The sequence below is a fragment of the Sorex fumeus genome, unplaced genomic scaffold, assembly GCF_029834395.1.
Source record: "Sorex fumeus unplaced genomic scaffold, SorFum_2.1 ptg000123l, whole genome shotgun sequence".
Taxonomy (NCBI): domain Eukaryota; kingdom Metazoa; phylum Chordata; class Mammalia; order Eulipotyphla; family Soricidae; genus Sorex; species Sorex fumeus.
In genome coordinates this window covers 5703071-5721037 of record NW_026606180.1, presented here as the reverse complement: position 1 = coordinate 5721037, position 17967 = coordinate 5703071, and the positions used below count along the sequence as shown (strand labels likewise).

At 49.4% G+C, this 17967-nt stretch overlaps 1 protein-coding gene across 1 annotated transcript in view; it reads left to right on the top strand.

Moving 5' to 3' along the window:
* The window catches only part of TBC1D22B (TBC1 domain family member 22B), a 78846-nt gene that overhangs the window by 20697 nt on the left and 40182 nt on the right, over window positions 1-17967 (top strand). The window contains exons 2-5 of the mRNA XM_056137365.1: window positions 1724-1780; window positions 14526-14833; window positions 16523-16702; window positions 17162-17232. Of these exons, the coding sequence (XP_055993340.1) occupies window positions 1724-1780; window positions 14526-14833; window positions 16523-16702; window positions 17162-17232 (616 nt within the window). The remainder of the gene's footprint in view (window positions 1-1723; window positions 1781-14525; window positions 14834-16522; window positions 16703-17161; window positions 17233-17967) is intronic.

The window sequence follows — 17967 nt, the reverse complement described above, 5'->3', positions numbered from 1 at the left end:
CAACATTCGGACCTGCCAAGAAGGCGTCATGAAATAATTTGTTTTCTGTTGCTGATGATGAAGAGGATAAGATGTGCGGCCGCTATTGCATCCACACAATTTGGATTTCTGATATCTTAGTAATTAAGTCTGGAGGGATTTCTGCCAAAATCCACTGGGTTCCGAGATTAGTCTGTGTGCCTCTGGGATCATGGCCATTCAGGAGCGGAGGAGCCGTCCATGGGCGGCAGCTCGGGGTCTCGTCTGGGCTGGGAGAAGAGCTGGTTCCAGCCCCCATCCCTTGCGGCCCCTCGTGTCTCGTCTCTGCAGGCGCGTACCTCTCAGTCCAACAGGCTCTGAAAGGTGGCGGCCGCCGTGCCGTTTAATTCTCTTCTGTAATCGCGTGGCTTCCACGTCAAGACTCAGTTGTGTGGCTAAAGCATTTACATGTCCTCTGCCAGTTCTCTTTTGGTTTCGGTTTTGTTTGGGGACACACCCAGATGTACTTAGGACTTACTCCGGCTCTGCACTCAGAAATCACTTTTGGCCGGGCTCAGGACCATATGGGGTGCTGGGGATCGAACCCTGGTTGGCCACGTGCAAGGCAAGCTCCCTACTTGCTGTCCTGTCTCGTCGTGCCTCTGCCAGTCCTTTTGTTGTGTTTTGTTTGTTTGTTTCTCCATTTACCTCGTTGTCAATTAAAAATATTTCTGTGTCGGTTTCTTCCAGAGCTATTGAAGCCATATGCCTTGAGTTCTCATGTGTTAAAGCATGTGAATCTATCATCTCTGTATTTAAACAGCAGTTTGGTTTGGTATGTAATTGTTCTCAGGTCCTTTAATTTTGTTCTGAGGAGATCAGTGTGAGGCTGTGCTCAGGGGTTGCTACTGGCTCTTTGTAACCCTGGGCAGTGCTCTGGGGACCATGAAGCAAACTAGGGTCAGCCGCGTTCAGGTCAAGCGCCTTACCTTCGGTACTAGTTCTCTGGCAGGTCATTCCTTCTCAGTGTGAAATATTACACGGAAAATCATGCAAAAACAACCACGTGCGATGGTAGCGATGACTCATTAGTGACACCAGGAAGTGAACTCCCTGGAAATCCCTTTACATCAGTTCCCTGTCACTCCCGTCCTCCTCTTCTCCAGAGATAACCAAGTCCTTTTTACTTAAATGTATGCTTTCTTATCATTAAGAAATGGATTAGTGAATATTTCCATTTTACAATTTCTTGTTTTACACATGAGCAAACAGGTCCCAAGAGGTCACATTACTCAGTGCCAGTATACTTTGGCCACAATACTGATACTGAATGCCAGCATTGGCATTTGAATGTGGTCTCTGGGGTTGGAGAGCTTGGACAGTGGTCAGCCACTTGCCTGGCACACAGCTGACCCAGGTTCCATCCCTGATACCACCCTCGGGTGCTTCCAGGAGTGATCCCTGAGCACAGAGAGCATCCGTGGGTGGGGACCCCAAACAAGCAAAAAAGTGACGTGTCTGAATCTAAAGCCTGTTATCTGGTCATGCTGCTTCTCTGCAGCTCTGACTCCCCAGCCTTCTCGGGCAAGGCACAGACCCTCCACCAGAACATTCCCGAAGATGCTTTTCCACAAGTAGGCTGCTGCCCCGCGGCTCGGATGTGGTGCGTTCTCGGAGGCGACCTGTGTCTCAGAGACCCTGAGTTTTTGTTCCGCGGTGATACTCACCATCACATTCAGTTTTCTGCCTTTTGTCTTGCTTTTAGCATCCAGCCGGTGTATGGAGCACAGCACCCTCCACTGGACCCTCGGCTCACGAAAAAGTAAGTCCGGACCTCCCTGTGCATGTGCTCGCTCCTCCCCCGAGCATGCGCCTGCCCGTTTGGAGTCCCTGCCCTTTCCCAGCCCCACGGGCCCACTCGGGTCTGGAGACAAGCAGCACTAGCGTCACACTCCTCCAGTGCGGCTGCAGATGCGCAGGGCTTGGTGCTTTGGTCCGAAAGTCCCTGTCGCAAACGCCTCCTTCGGCTTCTGCATGACCCTGATCCCAGTGGCACACAAACTAACCTCAGAACCCAGGGGCTTTTGGCAGTAATCCCCCTAGCTTATTAGTAAAATATCAGAAATCCAAATTCACGTGGCCACTTTTGAGGCCACACAACATCATATGCTCTTCGTAATCAGCAATGGAAAACAAATTTTCTAATGATGTCTTTGTGGCAGGTCTGAATGTTGGGGAAAATTCCAAATAACAGTGTTGGGTCTTTTGTTGTAATATTGAATGTGATCAGCGTAGACAGAGAGAGCAAAGTGGAAATCTGCCACACAGACAGGGTGGGGGGGGTATACTGGGGTTCTTGGTGGTGGAAAATGCGCACTGGTGAAGGGACGGGTGTTTGATCATTGTATGACCGACCGAGACTTGAACTGAAAGGCTTTCTGACTATTCTCGCGGTGATTCAGTAAAAAAAAAGGAAAGAAAGAAAGTCCCTGTCGGTGAAATGTTGCCCAGGAACCAGATCATTTCTGACTTCTGAACAGAGGTCATCTGCTCATTGATCTGCTCTCCTTTATCTCCCAGAGACTCGTTGCTCTGAAATCGAAGTAATCGTGAGCTACAGAGTCCTAGATTCTCATCACCCTGGGTCCTGTGACAGAACACACACCCTTTCTTCTCCTCTCACTGTCACTGATTCGCGTCCCTAGAGAAATGATCATGTCTCGTATGCAGCATCAATAATTTTACAGCGGGTAGGGCATTTGCCTTGTAAGCGGCTGACCCGGGTTCAATCCTCGGCATCCCATAGGGTCCCCCCAGCACTGCTAGGAGTAATTCCTGAGTGCAGAGCCAGGAGTAACCCCTGAGCATCACTGGGTGTGACCCAAAGAGCAAAATAAATGAATAAGTTGCCTTCACCCCCCACCAGCCCCTCAGTGACTTTGCTGACTAGATAGATCCTTACACTGTACCAACTTTCACTCTGCCGTTTACCCATTTTGTGATACCTCTGATACCTCTCTGTATAAGGTCAGTTCCCAGTTGGCTGTGGAAGCCTGACTGCAGCTCTTTTTGGAAGATGTGCTTTAGGGTTGATTATTTTGTTTTTTTTTTTTTTTTTTGCCTGTTTGTTTTTTGGTCAAACCCAGTGGTGCTTAGGAGTTACCCCCAATTCAGTGCTTGCTCAGGGCACACCCCTGGTGGTTCTCAGGGACCAGACAACACGAGGGGGCAAACCCAGGCTTCCTGCATGCAGAGCGAACACTTGGCCCGTTAAGCTCTCTCCAGCCCCGATGCCTGAATTCTTACCAGAAATCACTAAGTGGGGGGTGGGGGGGGGAAACGAACAGGAAAAGAACCCCCAAAGCAAAGCAGGAATGCATGTGGGGAGTGAAGCCCTGCGGAGGCAGAGTCTGTGCTCCGTTTGCCGCTGTGCCCGCTGTACCTCGAGTGGCATTCCTGGGATGAAGGTGTGAGGCCCAGCGTTATGGAGGCCGTGGGCTTTTCTGGTCTTCGTTCATTCCTCCCGTGTCGTAGCTCTCCTTCACAGGAGCCTTTTGCTTTTCTTGTGGTCTGTCCATTGAGTGAGTAGAAAGAACCTCATGATTGCCTGGTTTTGCCAGCCATAGACTCTGGTCCGATGTCGCGTGGCAGGCGTCGTATCTTCGCCTACCTGTTCTCTTTGCCCGAGAACTGTCATTCCCTACTGAGCAGGAGGCGGGTTCCTGAAGGCAGGCATCAGGATTAGTCTCGCAGCTTTTGATAATTGTTTGGTAACCAGTGGCTGGTCTGCAGCGAGCTCCTTTGGTGGTCAGGGTCAGCAGGGTAAGAGACAGTCTCCTGAGCCTGGACTCCTGAACAGGCTTTCTTTGTGGTCAGAGAGCACTTTGTGAAGAGGACACACTTCTTGCCTCCACTTTCGTGGTTCGCCTTTGAACGTGGTTGGTGTGAGACTAGGGGTGCTCGTGCGGGGACTGGCCCCCAGAACACCAGCCAGGGCTCCACCATCACGTCTCTGCGGTCACACGTCAGAGCTGAGCCGTTTCTGCTCACAACCGGCCTTTGTGCGTGGCAACGGATGTATTCCGTTGTATTTCAGATGGCCTTTGGGAAGCGTGTGAGTGTGTCTGTCCAGCACAGTCAGGCAGCGGGGGCTGCTTCTCCATTTCGTATTGGAGACCTTGTCTGCATCAGTCGCCAACTGCATGTTCCCTGACCCTGTGCTGGAGACAGGTTTTGAGGAATGTCGTGTTCCACATGCCGGGACTCTGTACTCTTTGTTTGCTCACCAGTTAATGTGCAAAACCACACGTATTTTCACATATCATCTGCTAGAGCCACAGTTATACTTTCGGTCGACTTGACGCTTGGCTCTGCAGTTTGAGGGAGGACGGTCGTCTGGAGCAGGACCCCTCCTTTCCACACTCTACCACAGGGTACAGCGTCTCGGTCTGCAGTCGACTGTTTCACACTTCCAGATGGTTCCTATAAGACCATCTGGAGCAGGGCTGGAGCGATAGCACAGTGGCTAGGGCTTGCATGGGGCCAACCTGGGTTCAATTCCCAGCATCCCATGGTCCCCTGAGCACCACCAGGAGTAACTCCTGAGTACATCAGCCAGGAGTAACCACTGTGCATCACCGAGTGTGATGCAAAAGGAAAAAAAAATTTTTTTGATTTTAAAAAATAACTGTGTCTGGCATATCGAATACTCTCGGTAGCTTGCCGGGCTCTCCGAGAGGGGCGGAGGAATCGAACTAGGGTCGGCCATGTTGGCCGCTTGTAAGGCGAACACCCTACCCGCTGTGCTATCGCTCCAGCCCTTTACCTTACCTTTACCTTTAAAAAATAAATAAAAATTCAGGCTGTGCTCCCAGGCGGCTCTGGGTCCCTAACGCCAACAGGTGAGGAATGCTACAATCAGACACTGCTTCCCCTCAACGCTGCTGCACATCCACAGGGCGCATCGGCAAGGAGTGCAGCGCAGCCTACACTGGTACCCGGCATCTTTCCCTGAGGCACCGTGAGGCCGTGGGGAGTGAAATTGTGCCTCTATTGCAGACATGCAGTTGGGTGTTTTTTTTTTTTTAAATCATGCAGTGCAGCCAGGAAAGCAAATTGCTTGTGTTCTTTAGTGGTTTTTGTCAACAGGAAATAGTAGGCCTGAGCTTGAGTCTGGCTCTTTCAACTCAGTCAGCCAGTTACAAAGAAGGACTTGGGCAAGTCAGCTGTCCCCTCTGGGCCTCGCGGAGATCTCCTCTGAGTCCCCTCCTGCGGTCTCTGCTCAGACGCCTTACCCAGAGTGCAAAACCACCTTACTCAGCGCTTAGGCCTCCCCTTCGGCACAGTGCAAACTCGACCTAAGTCTAGCGTGGCCAAGTATTTTCGGGTACAGCTCACATCGAGCAGTTTCATGCATGTAAACTGAGGACACCTGAGATACTGTGGGTCGGCTTGTTCGGCACCCCGTTTCTAGCACAGAGCTGCTTTTTAAAACACAAGCCTTGGGCTGGAGCGATGGCACAGTGGGGAGGGCGTTTGCCTTGCATGCGGCCGACCCAGGTTCAATTCCCAGCATCCCATATGGTCCCCCTGCCCTGACCACTGGTATAGGGTAGCTTGCCCTGCGGTGTTTTCTTTTTAAGATCTTTCTCCTGGGGCTGCTGTTACCGTGACACTTTCTCAGGCCTCAGAAGGATCCTTTAGTGGAATGGTGGCTCCCGATTCTTCGGGTTTTTTCTTTGCGGTTGGTTTAAGCCTCTTTGAGTCCGTATTTGGGAGAAGTAGAAACTGGGTTGTTCAGTGGAGTCACTGCTTGGGAAATTTGCTCCCTTTTTCTCCTTTACCTTCCCCCTGACTTATTTTTGTTTGGGGGTCACACCCACTAGTGCTCAGGGCTGACTCCTGACTCTGCACTCGAGGATTACTCCCGGTGGACTCGGGACCATATGGGGTGTGAGGGATTGAGATATTTCAGGTTGTTTTACTGTACCGTGAGGCTCAAAACTTACTCCCTCTGGGGCACTGTAAGGCTTTGGGGTTCTACATGCTTAAATGCTGAGCAGATGCAGAAGTGAACCAATTTCTCTTCACTCCGCAACTATTGTTCACACAGGCTCTAGGACAGACTTGAGTTTATCTAAACCGTGTTTGTATCCTGGGCCATAGTTCTTACAAAGCCTTGGTATTTTCATCCTTTTCAGTAGTTACCTTGTGAACAGCAGGATAGCACAGCGGGTGGGGCGTTTGCCTTGCAAGCGGCCAACTAGACCAACCCCAGTTCGATTCCTCCGCCCCTCTCAGAGAGTCCGGCAAGCTACTGAGAGTATCTTGCCCACACGGCAGAGCCTGGCAAACTACCCTGATGTATTCGATATGCCAAACACAGTAACACCAAGTCTCACAATGGAGATGTTACTGGGCCCGCTCCAGCAAATAAAAATTAAGAAAAAAAAGACATCAATTGCGTGGCTGGAGCAATAGTGGGTTCTAGTAGCATAGTGGGTTTGATTCCCAGCATCCCTATGGTCCCCTGAGCACCACCAGGAGTAATTCCTGAGTACATGAGCCAGGAATAACCACTGTGCATCGCTGGGTGTGACCCAAACAGAAAAAAAAAAAAAACCATCAATTGCCCTTATCTTGTTGGGACACTTTTCTACTCTCTCCACCACGTGGTTGTCTTTCCACTTCCACGGCCATTAATTATGGCTTGGTGCATCCTCATCCCCAGTAAGAGCCTTTCCGTGGGGTCTTTGGTCATCTAAACCGCATGAGCACTGAAGTTGCTCCTCTGTTGTGTACGTTGACTTCAGGTTGCCAAAGTAATTACCATTAGTGATGATCTTGCCTGTAGTAATTTTTCTAGCTCAGGTGAAATGAATCTTACTAGGGAGTGGCCCCACAGGCCATCAGTGACATGACAGGCTTCTCTATTCTCTGAATTGGTTCTCAAGTGTGATCGATTCCACTTTCTGTTTCTGAGTTGTGAAGCTATTTAACTCGTGGCCTGAGAGATGGCACTGTGGGTGAGTCGCTGGCGTTGCACACGGCCAATCCCAGTTCAAACCCTGACACCGCATCTGGTCTCCTGAGCCCCTCCAGGAGTGAGCCCTGAGCACTGCCAGTGTGTCCCAAACTGCCCCAAAACAGTCTGTTTCACACCAAGCCGTACCCGTTGTTGAGGCCACTGGATTTTTCTTACTAGTACCACTTGCTTTACATCCCTTCCTTACCAGGATCAAAAGTGTTCCTGAAGAAATGTGTGTCATGTTTCTATTAAGTGGACAGCCATATTATTACAAACAAGTGTTAATCGAATCACAGAATGGTTGATCCTTGATTCCTCACTTGTATGGTCTTTCCAAAAATATCTTTGGTTATTTTTGTTGCCACTTAACAAGTTACCATTTACCAAACATTTGCTTTCTCTGAAATAAGTCATTTGCTGGGGTTTAGAGAGTTTTTACTGTCAACTACACTTCTAAAATCCCTTTTTATCACCACTTACTAACTCCATGATCTTGAGCAAATTACTTACCTTTTCTGACCGTTGGTTTCTTATCCGTAGATCTCACAGAATTGTTATGAGACTTAAATGAAAGATTTGTGAAAATGGTTTTTAAACTGTAATTTGACATGCAGTTGTAAGGCGGTATCAAAGGTTAGTTTTATTATAGCTTTGATATAATTTCACTAAATAATGGCTTTCGGTTATGTGTATTGTTTTATTTACATTGTTTTGGGGTGATGTTAAAATCAGGCAGTCTATAAACCATAGGCAGAATTGGCCGGGTTGATTTTATTTTCTTCTTTTTTCTTTTTTTAATTTGGTTTGGGGGGCCACATCCAGCAGTGCTCAGGCGTTACTCCTGGTGGGAATCATATGGGATGCCGGGGAATTGAACTCTGGCCAGGTGCATGCAAGGAAGTGCTGTACTGTCTCTTACCCACTGTACTATCTCTCCAGCCCCCTGGATTGAGTTTTGTTTCACTAACTCCTGGGTTTGTCCAGGGAAGAGAGGAGGAGACATTTCTCCTCCAGCAGCCCCATCCCTAGCCAAGGCTTCTTTCCATTCTGGCTCTTGTGTGTGTGACCGAACAGGGTGTGTTTGTGCAGGGAGGAGGTGACGTGTGGTGAGCTCACCCTTCTGTGCTTGGCTTTGCCAGGCCTCTGAGCTCCTCGCTCCAGGCTCAGACCCTCTTTGCTCCACCCTCTGCTTTCTTCTTTCTGGGTTCCCAGAGCAGGGCTTGGGAGACCCTCGGGCCCCACTAGTGAGTGATTCTTGGCCAGTTGGGCCAGTGGTGGCCCAAAGAACTGAAAACAGAGCAAACCAAATCAGCAAGATTAGTATACTTCAAACTTCCAGTGTGTTTTCAGCCACCATCTGTGCCATTATGTGTGAATATATCTTCTCTGCAGAGAAGTAAATTAATAAACAATGCAAAGCTTCAAAGCGTTAACTCTTCTCTCTCTCTCTCTCTTTTTTTTTTTTTTTTTTTTTTTTTTTTGCTTTTTGGGTCACACCTGGCATTGCACAGGGTTTACTCCTGGTTCATGCACTCAGGAATTAACTCCTGGCCATGCTCGGGGGACCATATGGGATGCTGGGAATCGAACCTGGGTCAGGCCGTGTGCAAGGAAAACGCCCTAACCACTGTGGTATCACTCCAGCCCCTTTTACTTTTTTTTTTTTTTCCAAAGCTTTAACTCTCATTCATGTCCCTAGTGTCTAGATTTTTTTTTTTTTTTTGCTTTTGGAGGTAAGCCCCAAACCTTCTTTTCATTATCTTATTTCATTCTTTTTTATTTTAATTTTTTATGGGTGGGAGGGCCCACCCAGCAGCTCTCAGGACTTCTTCCCAGCTCTGTGCTCAGGGATCATTCCTGGTGGGGGGTCTGGGGACCACCTGGGGTGCCAGGGGTCGTCTTGCCCTCTGGGCAGTCTCTCTGACTGCATTTTATTAACTTTTTAATCTGGGGTATGTTGGTGGGCCTGGTTCTTCGACTAGGGATGACTGGGGGCTTCGGGGTGCTGCTTTCTTCAGATGTGGCTTCTTTCTCTAAACTGGAAAAGGACAGTTGGAGCACCTTCTGCGGAACTGCGGCTCTTGGTGGCAGAGAACACCCTGGGTGGTTGAGTTTCCAGTTTTGTTTGGTCGGTGTCTCTGAAATATCGAAAAGGTTTTTAGGAAGTCTTCGACCCGAAGAAACCCTGGCTTGGCCTCGGGACACTGAGAAAGCTGCAAGAATGAGCCACCTGCCGTGCGGTGGCCCCAGGCACTGAGCCCAGCCCAGCCACCCGTCTGTGCTTTTCTGCGGGCTCTTGGCACGTACACATGGCACAGAGGTGTCCCCTGGCGCGGGGTGGCACTGCCCGTTGCAGCGGGGTCTGCTAGGGGGTGTGCTCCCTGCGGCGCTGGGCTGGACTCATGCAGGGGTTTGCACTGCGTTACTTTCACTTGGTTTTTCTGGACTTGGGGGTTTTGTTCTTTTTTTCCCTTTTTTGGGTCACACCTGGAGATTCCCAAGACTCACGCCTCGCTCTGCTTTCAGGGTTGATTCCTGGTAGTGCTCCCGGGAGTCCTACCAGGGATGCCAGGGATCAGAACTGGGTGAGTGTTGTAAGGCCTTCCCTGTGAGCTGTATCGCTCCAGCCCCTTCTGTTCATTTTCAGTTGTTCATTGAATGGGTTTATATGTATTCTTAGGAATTGGTCAAAACCATCACAACAGCCTTTCTACCGATTAATAAAAAGTATAATACTTCTCATTGTAGAAAGCAATTTAAAGAAGTATAAAAATGAAATCAGCTATCACTTACGAGTTAAATAACACTGTTAGCATTTTGAAGTATTTTCTCCTGGTGTTTTCTATGTCCTATATCCATACCTTTTTTTAAAAAAAATAGATAATAAAATATGTAATATTGGTTCCTATTTTCACTTAGATAATTTCCTAGTGTGATTATTTTTTAATGGCAGTATAACTTTCTGTCAGGTGAATGAATCATTTTAATTTGGCATTTTCCATTTCTAGATGTTTATTTTGATTGCAGTTTCTAACCAAAATAAATGCCAAATAAATAGAACATTGTAAATTATCTTTAGATTCTCTTAGTTTGATTTCTGTATTTTTCCAGTAGTTAGACTGAACCGTATTAAGGTCCCTGGAATATATGTCACTAGATGGCTTTCTGGACATTTGCACAGCCGACACCAGCAGACGGTCCTGCTTGGTCCTGGGGGCACTGCAGAGTGCACCTTTAAGGCTTGGCCATTTAGGAGGGGAAAAGCCATCTTGTTTCTAACCCCTTCTGGACTCCCATTCCTGGAATCTTGTGTTTCCTTGTATTTTGTGTGACAGTGTATTTTTCTTTGTTCTCTGTGAGGATGGCGTTTGAAGATTCAGCGCTGCTGTCTTGCTCCTAGTGGGCTGTTAATGATAAGGACATTCCGATGAACTGGGCAGACAGGAGAGGTTAGTGGCCAGCCACCTCTCTCCCAAAGGGAAGAAACGTCTTTTGGAAATGGGGAAACTTTTCTTGAGGCAGAGCCGTGTTTTTACTGGAAAGCAGATGATGAGGCGTTTTTTGGGATGTGTGAGACCTCAGTAGTAAATTTATGGCAGACTGTTCCCTTTGTTCTTTGTTTTTGTATGCTCTTTGTTTTTGTATGAGTTAGAGAAGCCCCCATTTACTCCATCACCTGGAGCCAGATTTTTAGGGCCTCAGACATGTAGGGAAGACAGAGAAGAAAATCCAAGTAGGAGTGATCCATGTGAGCTAGGACTAAGCTCTCTTACCTCAATGAGTTAATTTAGTATTTTTCAAACTGCATTCATGAAACTTTGTTATGATTTTTTTTTTTTACCATATTTTATACTTGGCCATCAACGGCCAAGACCCAGAGACTACAAAACCCAGCTCCCGGAAATGAATGTGGCCGCGCAACATCTTATTATCTCGTTCTTACTTTGGACAACCTGGCAGGCTACCGAATGTAGCCTGCCCACACGGCAGAGTCTGGCAAACTCCCCGTGGCGTACCTGATATGCCAAATACCAGCAACAATGATGGGTCTCATTCTCCTAACCCTGAAAGAGCCTTGAATATGGCACTTCTTAAAATCTCAGAGCTAGGGCGAAGGAGACGTTACTGGTGCCTGCTCGAGGCAATCGACGAACAATAGGATGATCGTGATCGTGATCATGATTTTCTACTATATTCTGCTAAATATATTTTGAAGAGAACTCATTTTATTGACAAAAATAGACTTATTTTTTATTTTCTTTTAAAAACATTTTATTACCTTCATTTTGTGGGATGCAGTAATATTGCTTTCTTCGTTCTTTTTTAAAATTTTTAGTTTCATGACGTTGTTCACAATAATTGATTCCATTCAATATTTCAACACCAATCCCACCACCATTACTTCCCACCGCCATTATTTTGAAGTGTCCCACCACCACTCAAGCCTGCCCCACAGGCAGATGCGAGATAATTTATTTTGTATTGCTTGTTATGAATAGTTTAAGATGTCTGTAAGGGCCTGTCTCAGTTATTCAACATAGAGCAAAAAAAAAAAAATAGTATGAGATGTCATGCAGCCACTTTCTAAAAAGGTATGAGATGTTGTGGGTGCTCCTGGATTTCTAAAAATAATAAAATTGGGGTCCGGATCCATCCCTACAGCAAGCTGCTCCATTCTGAGGTTCATTTGTGAGTCTCTGGATCATGGCTGTTCAGGTGCTTAAATGGTACCCAGAGGCAGTTATTGGTAGGACAGCCAGGACCCAGGAAGCGTGGGCGGGGAGATGGGAAGTGGCGACCCAGTCCCGACCCCATGAACCTGGTGTTTTCAGTCATTGGTCCTGCATACCTGTATTTTTCAGTGGATTTAGTCTCTTGGGTAGGGGACCCAGGATGTGGAGATTGGCTGTGAGGATGGCGGTGATTGGTTTCTGAAAGTTAAAAATAAACTTATTTTTATTTTTATTTATTTATTTTTTGCTTTTGGGTCACACCTGGTGATGCACAGGGGTTACTCCTGGCTCTGCAGTCAGGAATTACTCCTGGCGGTGCTCAGGGGACCATATGGGATGCTGGGAATAGAACCCAGGTCAGCCACTTGCAAGGCAAACGCCCCACCCGCTGTGCTATTGCTCCAGCCCCTAAACTTACTTTTTTTTTTTTTAATTTATTTATTTATTGAATCACCGTGGGAAAAGTTACAGAGCTTCCAGGCTTAGGTCTCAGTCATGTAAATATCAAACGCATTTCCCTTTACCAATACTTATTTTTAACCGCGAACCCCAATAGACCTCCTACCCCTCCCAATTCCTGTGAGGCAGATGAGTTCTAGTTAACACTCTGTCTACTTTGACTAGATTCATTGTTTCGATAAAAGATGCACCATTATTATTTAGAGTTTACCCCCCCCAAATCAGACATGCTGAAAAAGCGTTGTGAAATGATTTGCTTTCTACAGCTGGTTTCAAGAATTAAATGATTTTAATAGCGGCCGCGCGGTTTTGGATTTCTGCTATTTTACTTATTAACCCTGGAAGTATTTCTATTAAAAGTTAGATAGTTAAAAGATTGGTTTCTGTGCTCTGGAGTCGTGGCCGTGCCGGAGAGCCGCTCATGGGGGCAACTGGTGACCTCAGTAGGGCGTGAAGGACGGGCCGGAATGCCCCCCTTCCCATGAGGTTTTTGTCACCCCCGACCCCTGGCTCATACCTGCTGTCCACAAGGCCGCCATCTTTCTTTCCAGAGAGGAGAGGGCATAAACTTACTTTTAAAAGGAAATTTATCACTTGTGTGAATGGAAAACCATTTGCCGACATCATTTGCATGCATTGAAGAATAACCTTAAAAAATAAACACAGGAGGGGCTGGGTAGGGAGTTTGCCCTGCACACGGCCGACCCGGGTTTGATTCCCAGCATCCCATGTGGTCCCCTGAGCACCGCCAGGAGTAACTTTTGAGTGCAGAGCCAGGAGTAACCCCTGAGCATCACTGGGTGTGACCCCAAAAGCAAAAAAAAAATAATAAAACAAAACACAGGAGGGCTAGAGCCAGGAGGAACCCCTGTGCATCTCCATGTATAGCTCCAAAACCAACTAAGCACAGGAGAGGTCTGGGAGACAATACAGTGGGTATGGTAACACTGGGGCCCTGGGAGATATACGTACTTGCTTTGTATGCAGTCTAGACAGATTTGATCCCCATCCCGAGGTATAGTCCTGAGCCTTGCTAGGAGTGATCCTTTTGAGCACAGAGCCGAGAGTAATCCTGGACTACAGCCAGGTGCGGCCCCCAAACCAAAATAAATAAGATGTGAAAAGTAATCGGATATTTTTCTTTTTTTTCTTTGGTTTTAGAAGCCATACCCAGTGTTGCTCAAGGTTTACTCCTGGCTCTGCATTCAGGAATTCTCTTGGCAGTGCTTGGGGGACCATATGGGATGCCAGGGTTTGAACCCAGGCCAGGCTTGTACAAGGCAAATGCTTTACTATCTCTCCAGCCCCAATCTTTTTTTTTTTTTAATTTGATTTAAACACTGTGGTTTGCAACATTGCTTACAATAAAGTTGTTATGGGCATTCAGTGTTGCAACACCAGTCTCATCACCCGAGTGACCTTTCCTCCACCATTGTCACCATTTTCCCAACCAGCTCCAAGCCTGTCCCATTAGCAAGCGCAAAATAATTTCTTTTATGTTGCTTGTTACAGCTAAATGGCTAATGAAATTATCAAAAATACTCCCGTAAAAGAAAATTTGTGAAAATTGTTATATATTACCATGGGGTGGTTAAGTCCTTGTCTGTGGGTTTACTAAACTGTTTTGTTGCTAGTTGAGCCTTCTGTGTTACTGTTTTTGTTTACTGAGCTCAGTTGGCTACTATGTTGCTTTCCCATTTAATTGCTGCATTCCTACTGGGAGGACACCATTGTGGAATTTTAGGTGTTGGGTGGCTATGTATGCAGCCCTGCAGTCTAGAAACCTCAGGATCTGTAGAATTGGACTGATGAGTTGGCATGGCAGTGGCTATAGGATGTGGACATTGTTGCCGGGGTTTCTGGAACTTCCGGGGAGTAGGGGGGAGGATGCCCAGCCCCACTCTGAGAAAACCTCCAAGTTCCCAGCCTGAAAACTGGTGTACCTGGAATTGTGGCAGTTTGATGTCTCCACAGAGATTAGTCGTGAAACAAGGGAGTTGGGCTTCTCTCCAGCCCCAATCTCAATAAATTCTAAGCCAGATCCTCTTGTTTGCAAATACATTAATCTTGAAGCTTCCCTTAAAATGCTTAAAATAGTCGTAAAAGACAGAGTAGAGGTAAACTAAGACTGTCTTCTCAAGGCTAGCAGAATAAGATTGGAGTAACTTGTTCATGTCTGAACTCAGAACTTAATACTTCGTATGTGAACTACCTACTATTGCCTGTAGATTATGCTCTACTCTAAGGAGCGCTTTAGTTTATATTGTCGTAGCAAATTAGCTCGAATTCTCAGGGAGCCGACCCACCAAAGGTTTATTTCTTGCTCATCCCAATGCTCCTTTCTTAAGCTTCATCAAAGAACGGTCAAAAGTCAACGCAGTTCCTCTGAAGAGTAAGAAGGCCTCCAGTTTTCACGAATTTGCTCGGAACACCAGTGATGCTTGGGACATTGGCGATGATGAAGAAGAGGACTTTTCCTCCCCTTCTTTTCAAACTCTGAACTCAAAAGTTGCTTTGGCAACTGCGGCCCAAGTCCTGGAAAACCACAGCAAGCTAAGGGTGAAGCCAGAACGGTCCCAGTCCACGACATCTGACATCCCTGCTAACTATAAGGTCATCAAATCCAGCAGTGATGCCCAGCTGTCACGGAATTCCAGTAAGTCCCCTGCTTCCCTTCCTGCAGAGTGCATTTCATTTGTTCATTGGTGTGCTCATTTGTTCATTGATTGATTTTTTTGGACCTTAATTGACTCTGCTCAGACCCCCGTCTCTGCGCTCATGGCTCGGGTGATCACATACGGTGCCTGGGATGGAATCAGGGTCAGCCACCTATGAGGCCAGTGTCCTATCCACCGTGCCACCTCGCAGATATTTCTCCTGTTCCTACAGGACCAGCACAGCTTCCTGCCTGCCAGGCTGGGCGGGGTGAGAGGAGGCCCTCTGTGCTCCTTGAGAGAGTTGGCTGCAGTGCTGGTTGGTTTCACCGGGCTTGTTTACTGTGTCCATTGCAGTGTTGAATGGGCCCAGAGGGACTTTATGGAAGTCAGTTACTCTGAGCTGGAGGGAGCAGTGCCACCATCCTAGCACTCCTGAGAGATGAGAAAAGAAATAGAGGACTCTCAGGGCCCAGACCATGTCCTGACTCAAATTCTAGGAAGACTTGCAGATTCTGACTACAGCGTGTGCTCAGGAAGTCCAGCTCTCTGGCCGTTGAAGTCCTTCCTGGTGGGATTTAGAACCCACTCACAGTGCCCCCTCGGCCGTCTGTGCATGGTCAGGAGTGTGCCTGCCCTCCTGGGAATACCTGGGCAGAGGTGCACACCCGTTTCACTCCACCCTGCAGCACGGGCTCTGAGTTTCCTAGGCCCAGAGTTACAGTAGGTATCCCTTCCCTGTGTCCAACCCTAAGGAAGTTGTTTTAGTCAGTCGGCTAGTTGTGCTGGGCGTTCACCATCTCAGTCTTCTCGTGAGTACAGCCTTTTAGGGCCCACAGAGGTCAAGATTGTGAAATAGTCCCAGGAGGATGTCAGAACTTGCTGCTGCTGTTGTTTCGGGGGCCTTGCCTAGCAGCACTCAGCGCTCCGGCTTTGTGCTCGGGGGTCACTCCTGGCAAGTTTGGGGGACCACATGAAGTACCAGGGATCAGACCCGGGTGGGCCACATTCAAGGCAGGTGACTCACCTGCCGTACTGTCTCGACAATCAGAATTTTAAATTGAGTCTGTTTGCGACAATAAAATAAACAAGGCTCTTAAATGAAGCAGACCTAAGGTAACATCTCGGCTCTCACCTGGAAACCATTTAACCGCTCATCTGCAATTTCTGCTCCAGTACGATAGTCACAAGCCCCTCCCAGGTGTCGGAAGGATCCAGTCAGGTGTGACATGCTGCGTGGCCCAACGGTGCCTGGATGGGGGAGCCCCGTGTGTGGGTGCGGATGTGCTCGTTTCCCCGAGTGCTGGTTCAGACATTCTGGGACCTGGTGTGGGTCCGGTTTGAAGCCGTGCCGTGTTTTGGCCAGCCCCCTGCAGAAGGGGACCCCCGGGGACACGGGGAAGTGTCCTGGGAAGTGCAGGCGCGGGGCAGCTGGGCTTCCGGAGGGCAGCGTCCACCTCCCATAGATTCTCAGTGCTGCCTGAGCCTGCGGGCCCCTAAACTCCAGCTCACGCATCTCGAAGTGCCAGGGTGGGGTGGAAAGAAAACAGTAGCTTTTCCACCGGGCGTGCCAGGAGGGCCGGAGTCCCTGGTGACCGAGTCAGGGCCCTTCCTCTGGAGGGGAGCCCAGGCGCACCTCACGGGGTGGCAGGGCTGCGGGTTCAGCCCCCGTCTCTGCCTCCCCCTCGCAGGCGACCCCTGCCTGAGGAACCCGCTCCACAAACAGCAGTCCCTCCCGCTCCGGCCCATCATCCCCCTCGTGGCCCGCATCTCAGACCAGAACGCTTCGGGGGCGCCTCCGATGACTGTGCGCGAGAAGACGCGGCTAGAAAAATTCCGTCAGCTTCTTTCCAGTCACAACACTGACTTAGGTGAGTGCCCGGGCCCTGCCCTGCAGGTCGGTCGGGCCTCCTGGTGGCCGGACTCCCGGACTCCCGCTGTCGCTGTTTACTCTGCCGTCTTTTACTTTTCCAGCATTCCTGACCCGGTGCCCAGCGCAGTGACGGGCAGGTATCGAGTGAGACCTGCGGCTAGGAATCAGGGCCAGATAGGCGGGCTGGAGTCCAGCTGTAGGTGCTGTAGGTGCAGCTGTTCCAGCGGGAATCTTCGCGACCCCACTCCCACTGACTGGCCGTTCTCTTCCCTCTGAGGCTAACTCCGGGCCCCCGGCCTGACCTCGCACTGTGCTGCTCGGGGCTGTGCAGGGCTTTCTCCTGTGCTGGTCAGCCGCAGGTGGCAGTGGCGGTGGGCGGCATCGGGCCCAGCTGGTCACGGCTGGCTTCCAGGCATCTGTGAAGGGCTGGTCCAGCAAAGCTGTTGTATGTTTGCAGATGAACTGAGGAAGTGTAGCTGGCCAGGGGTGCCCAGGGAGGTCCGGCCTGTGACCTGGAGGCTCCTGTCGGTGAGTGCCCCTCTCCGCCTCGGCTCTGCCTACCTGCCTCCCCAGTCCACACGTTTCCTGGGCGCGGGCTTCCTCCGGGCCCGCCAGGCCGCCAGGCATGCTCCTGTGGGCCTCAGTCTTCACCAATGTGCCGAAAGCCCAGTTTCTCCAGCGTTTTCCCCTCACACGTGAACTCTCACACGCACTGTGTCTCTCTCGGCTCCGGGGAGGAAGGACACAGCCTGGCTGGGTGATCCCACACTTGTTTGGGCTTGTCCCCACTTTCCCTGGGTGGCAAAGTCCCTTTTCATTAGGTTGAAACCCGCTCTGCCACTCTGAAGAGTGGATAATGGGTTGCCCCGGAAGCGGAGCCAGTTCCCGAGCACTGTGCCAGCCCCTCGGATGGGGACTGGGAAGGGCTGGGAACGCATTCATTCAGCGAGGCAGGATTTGCTGAGGGCCTGCTGCTCCCAGGCCCCGTGCCAGGTGCTGAGCGGGGAGGCCCGGTCCAGCGGAGCGACTGCCCTCCTGCCCGCGCCCGGCCCGGCCTCGGCCAGGCCCCGCCGGTCCGTTGGAACACTCCGAGGAGTGGATTCACTGCAAATGGAAGTGGGGGCAGGAGAGTGGGCTCTGCGCCAAGGCGAACAGTGAGGGGCTGCTGCCAGACGTCGTGGGCCTGGTCGCTGCAGTGTTCCGTCATGGATTCTGTCCAGCTTCCCGAACCCGTAGCTCTGGACAGGACCCTGGAAAAAAAAA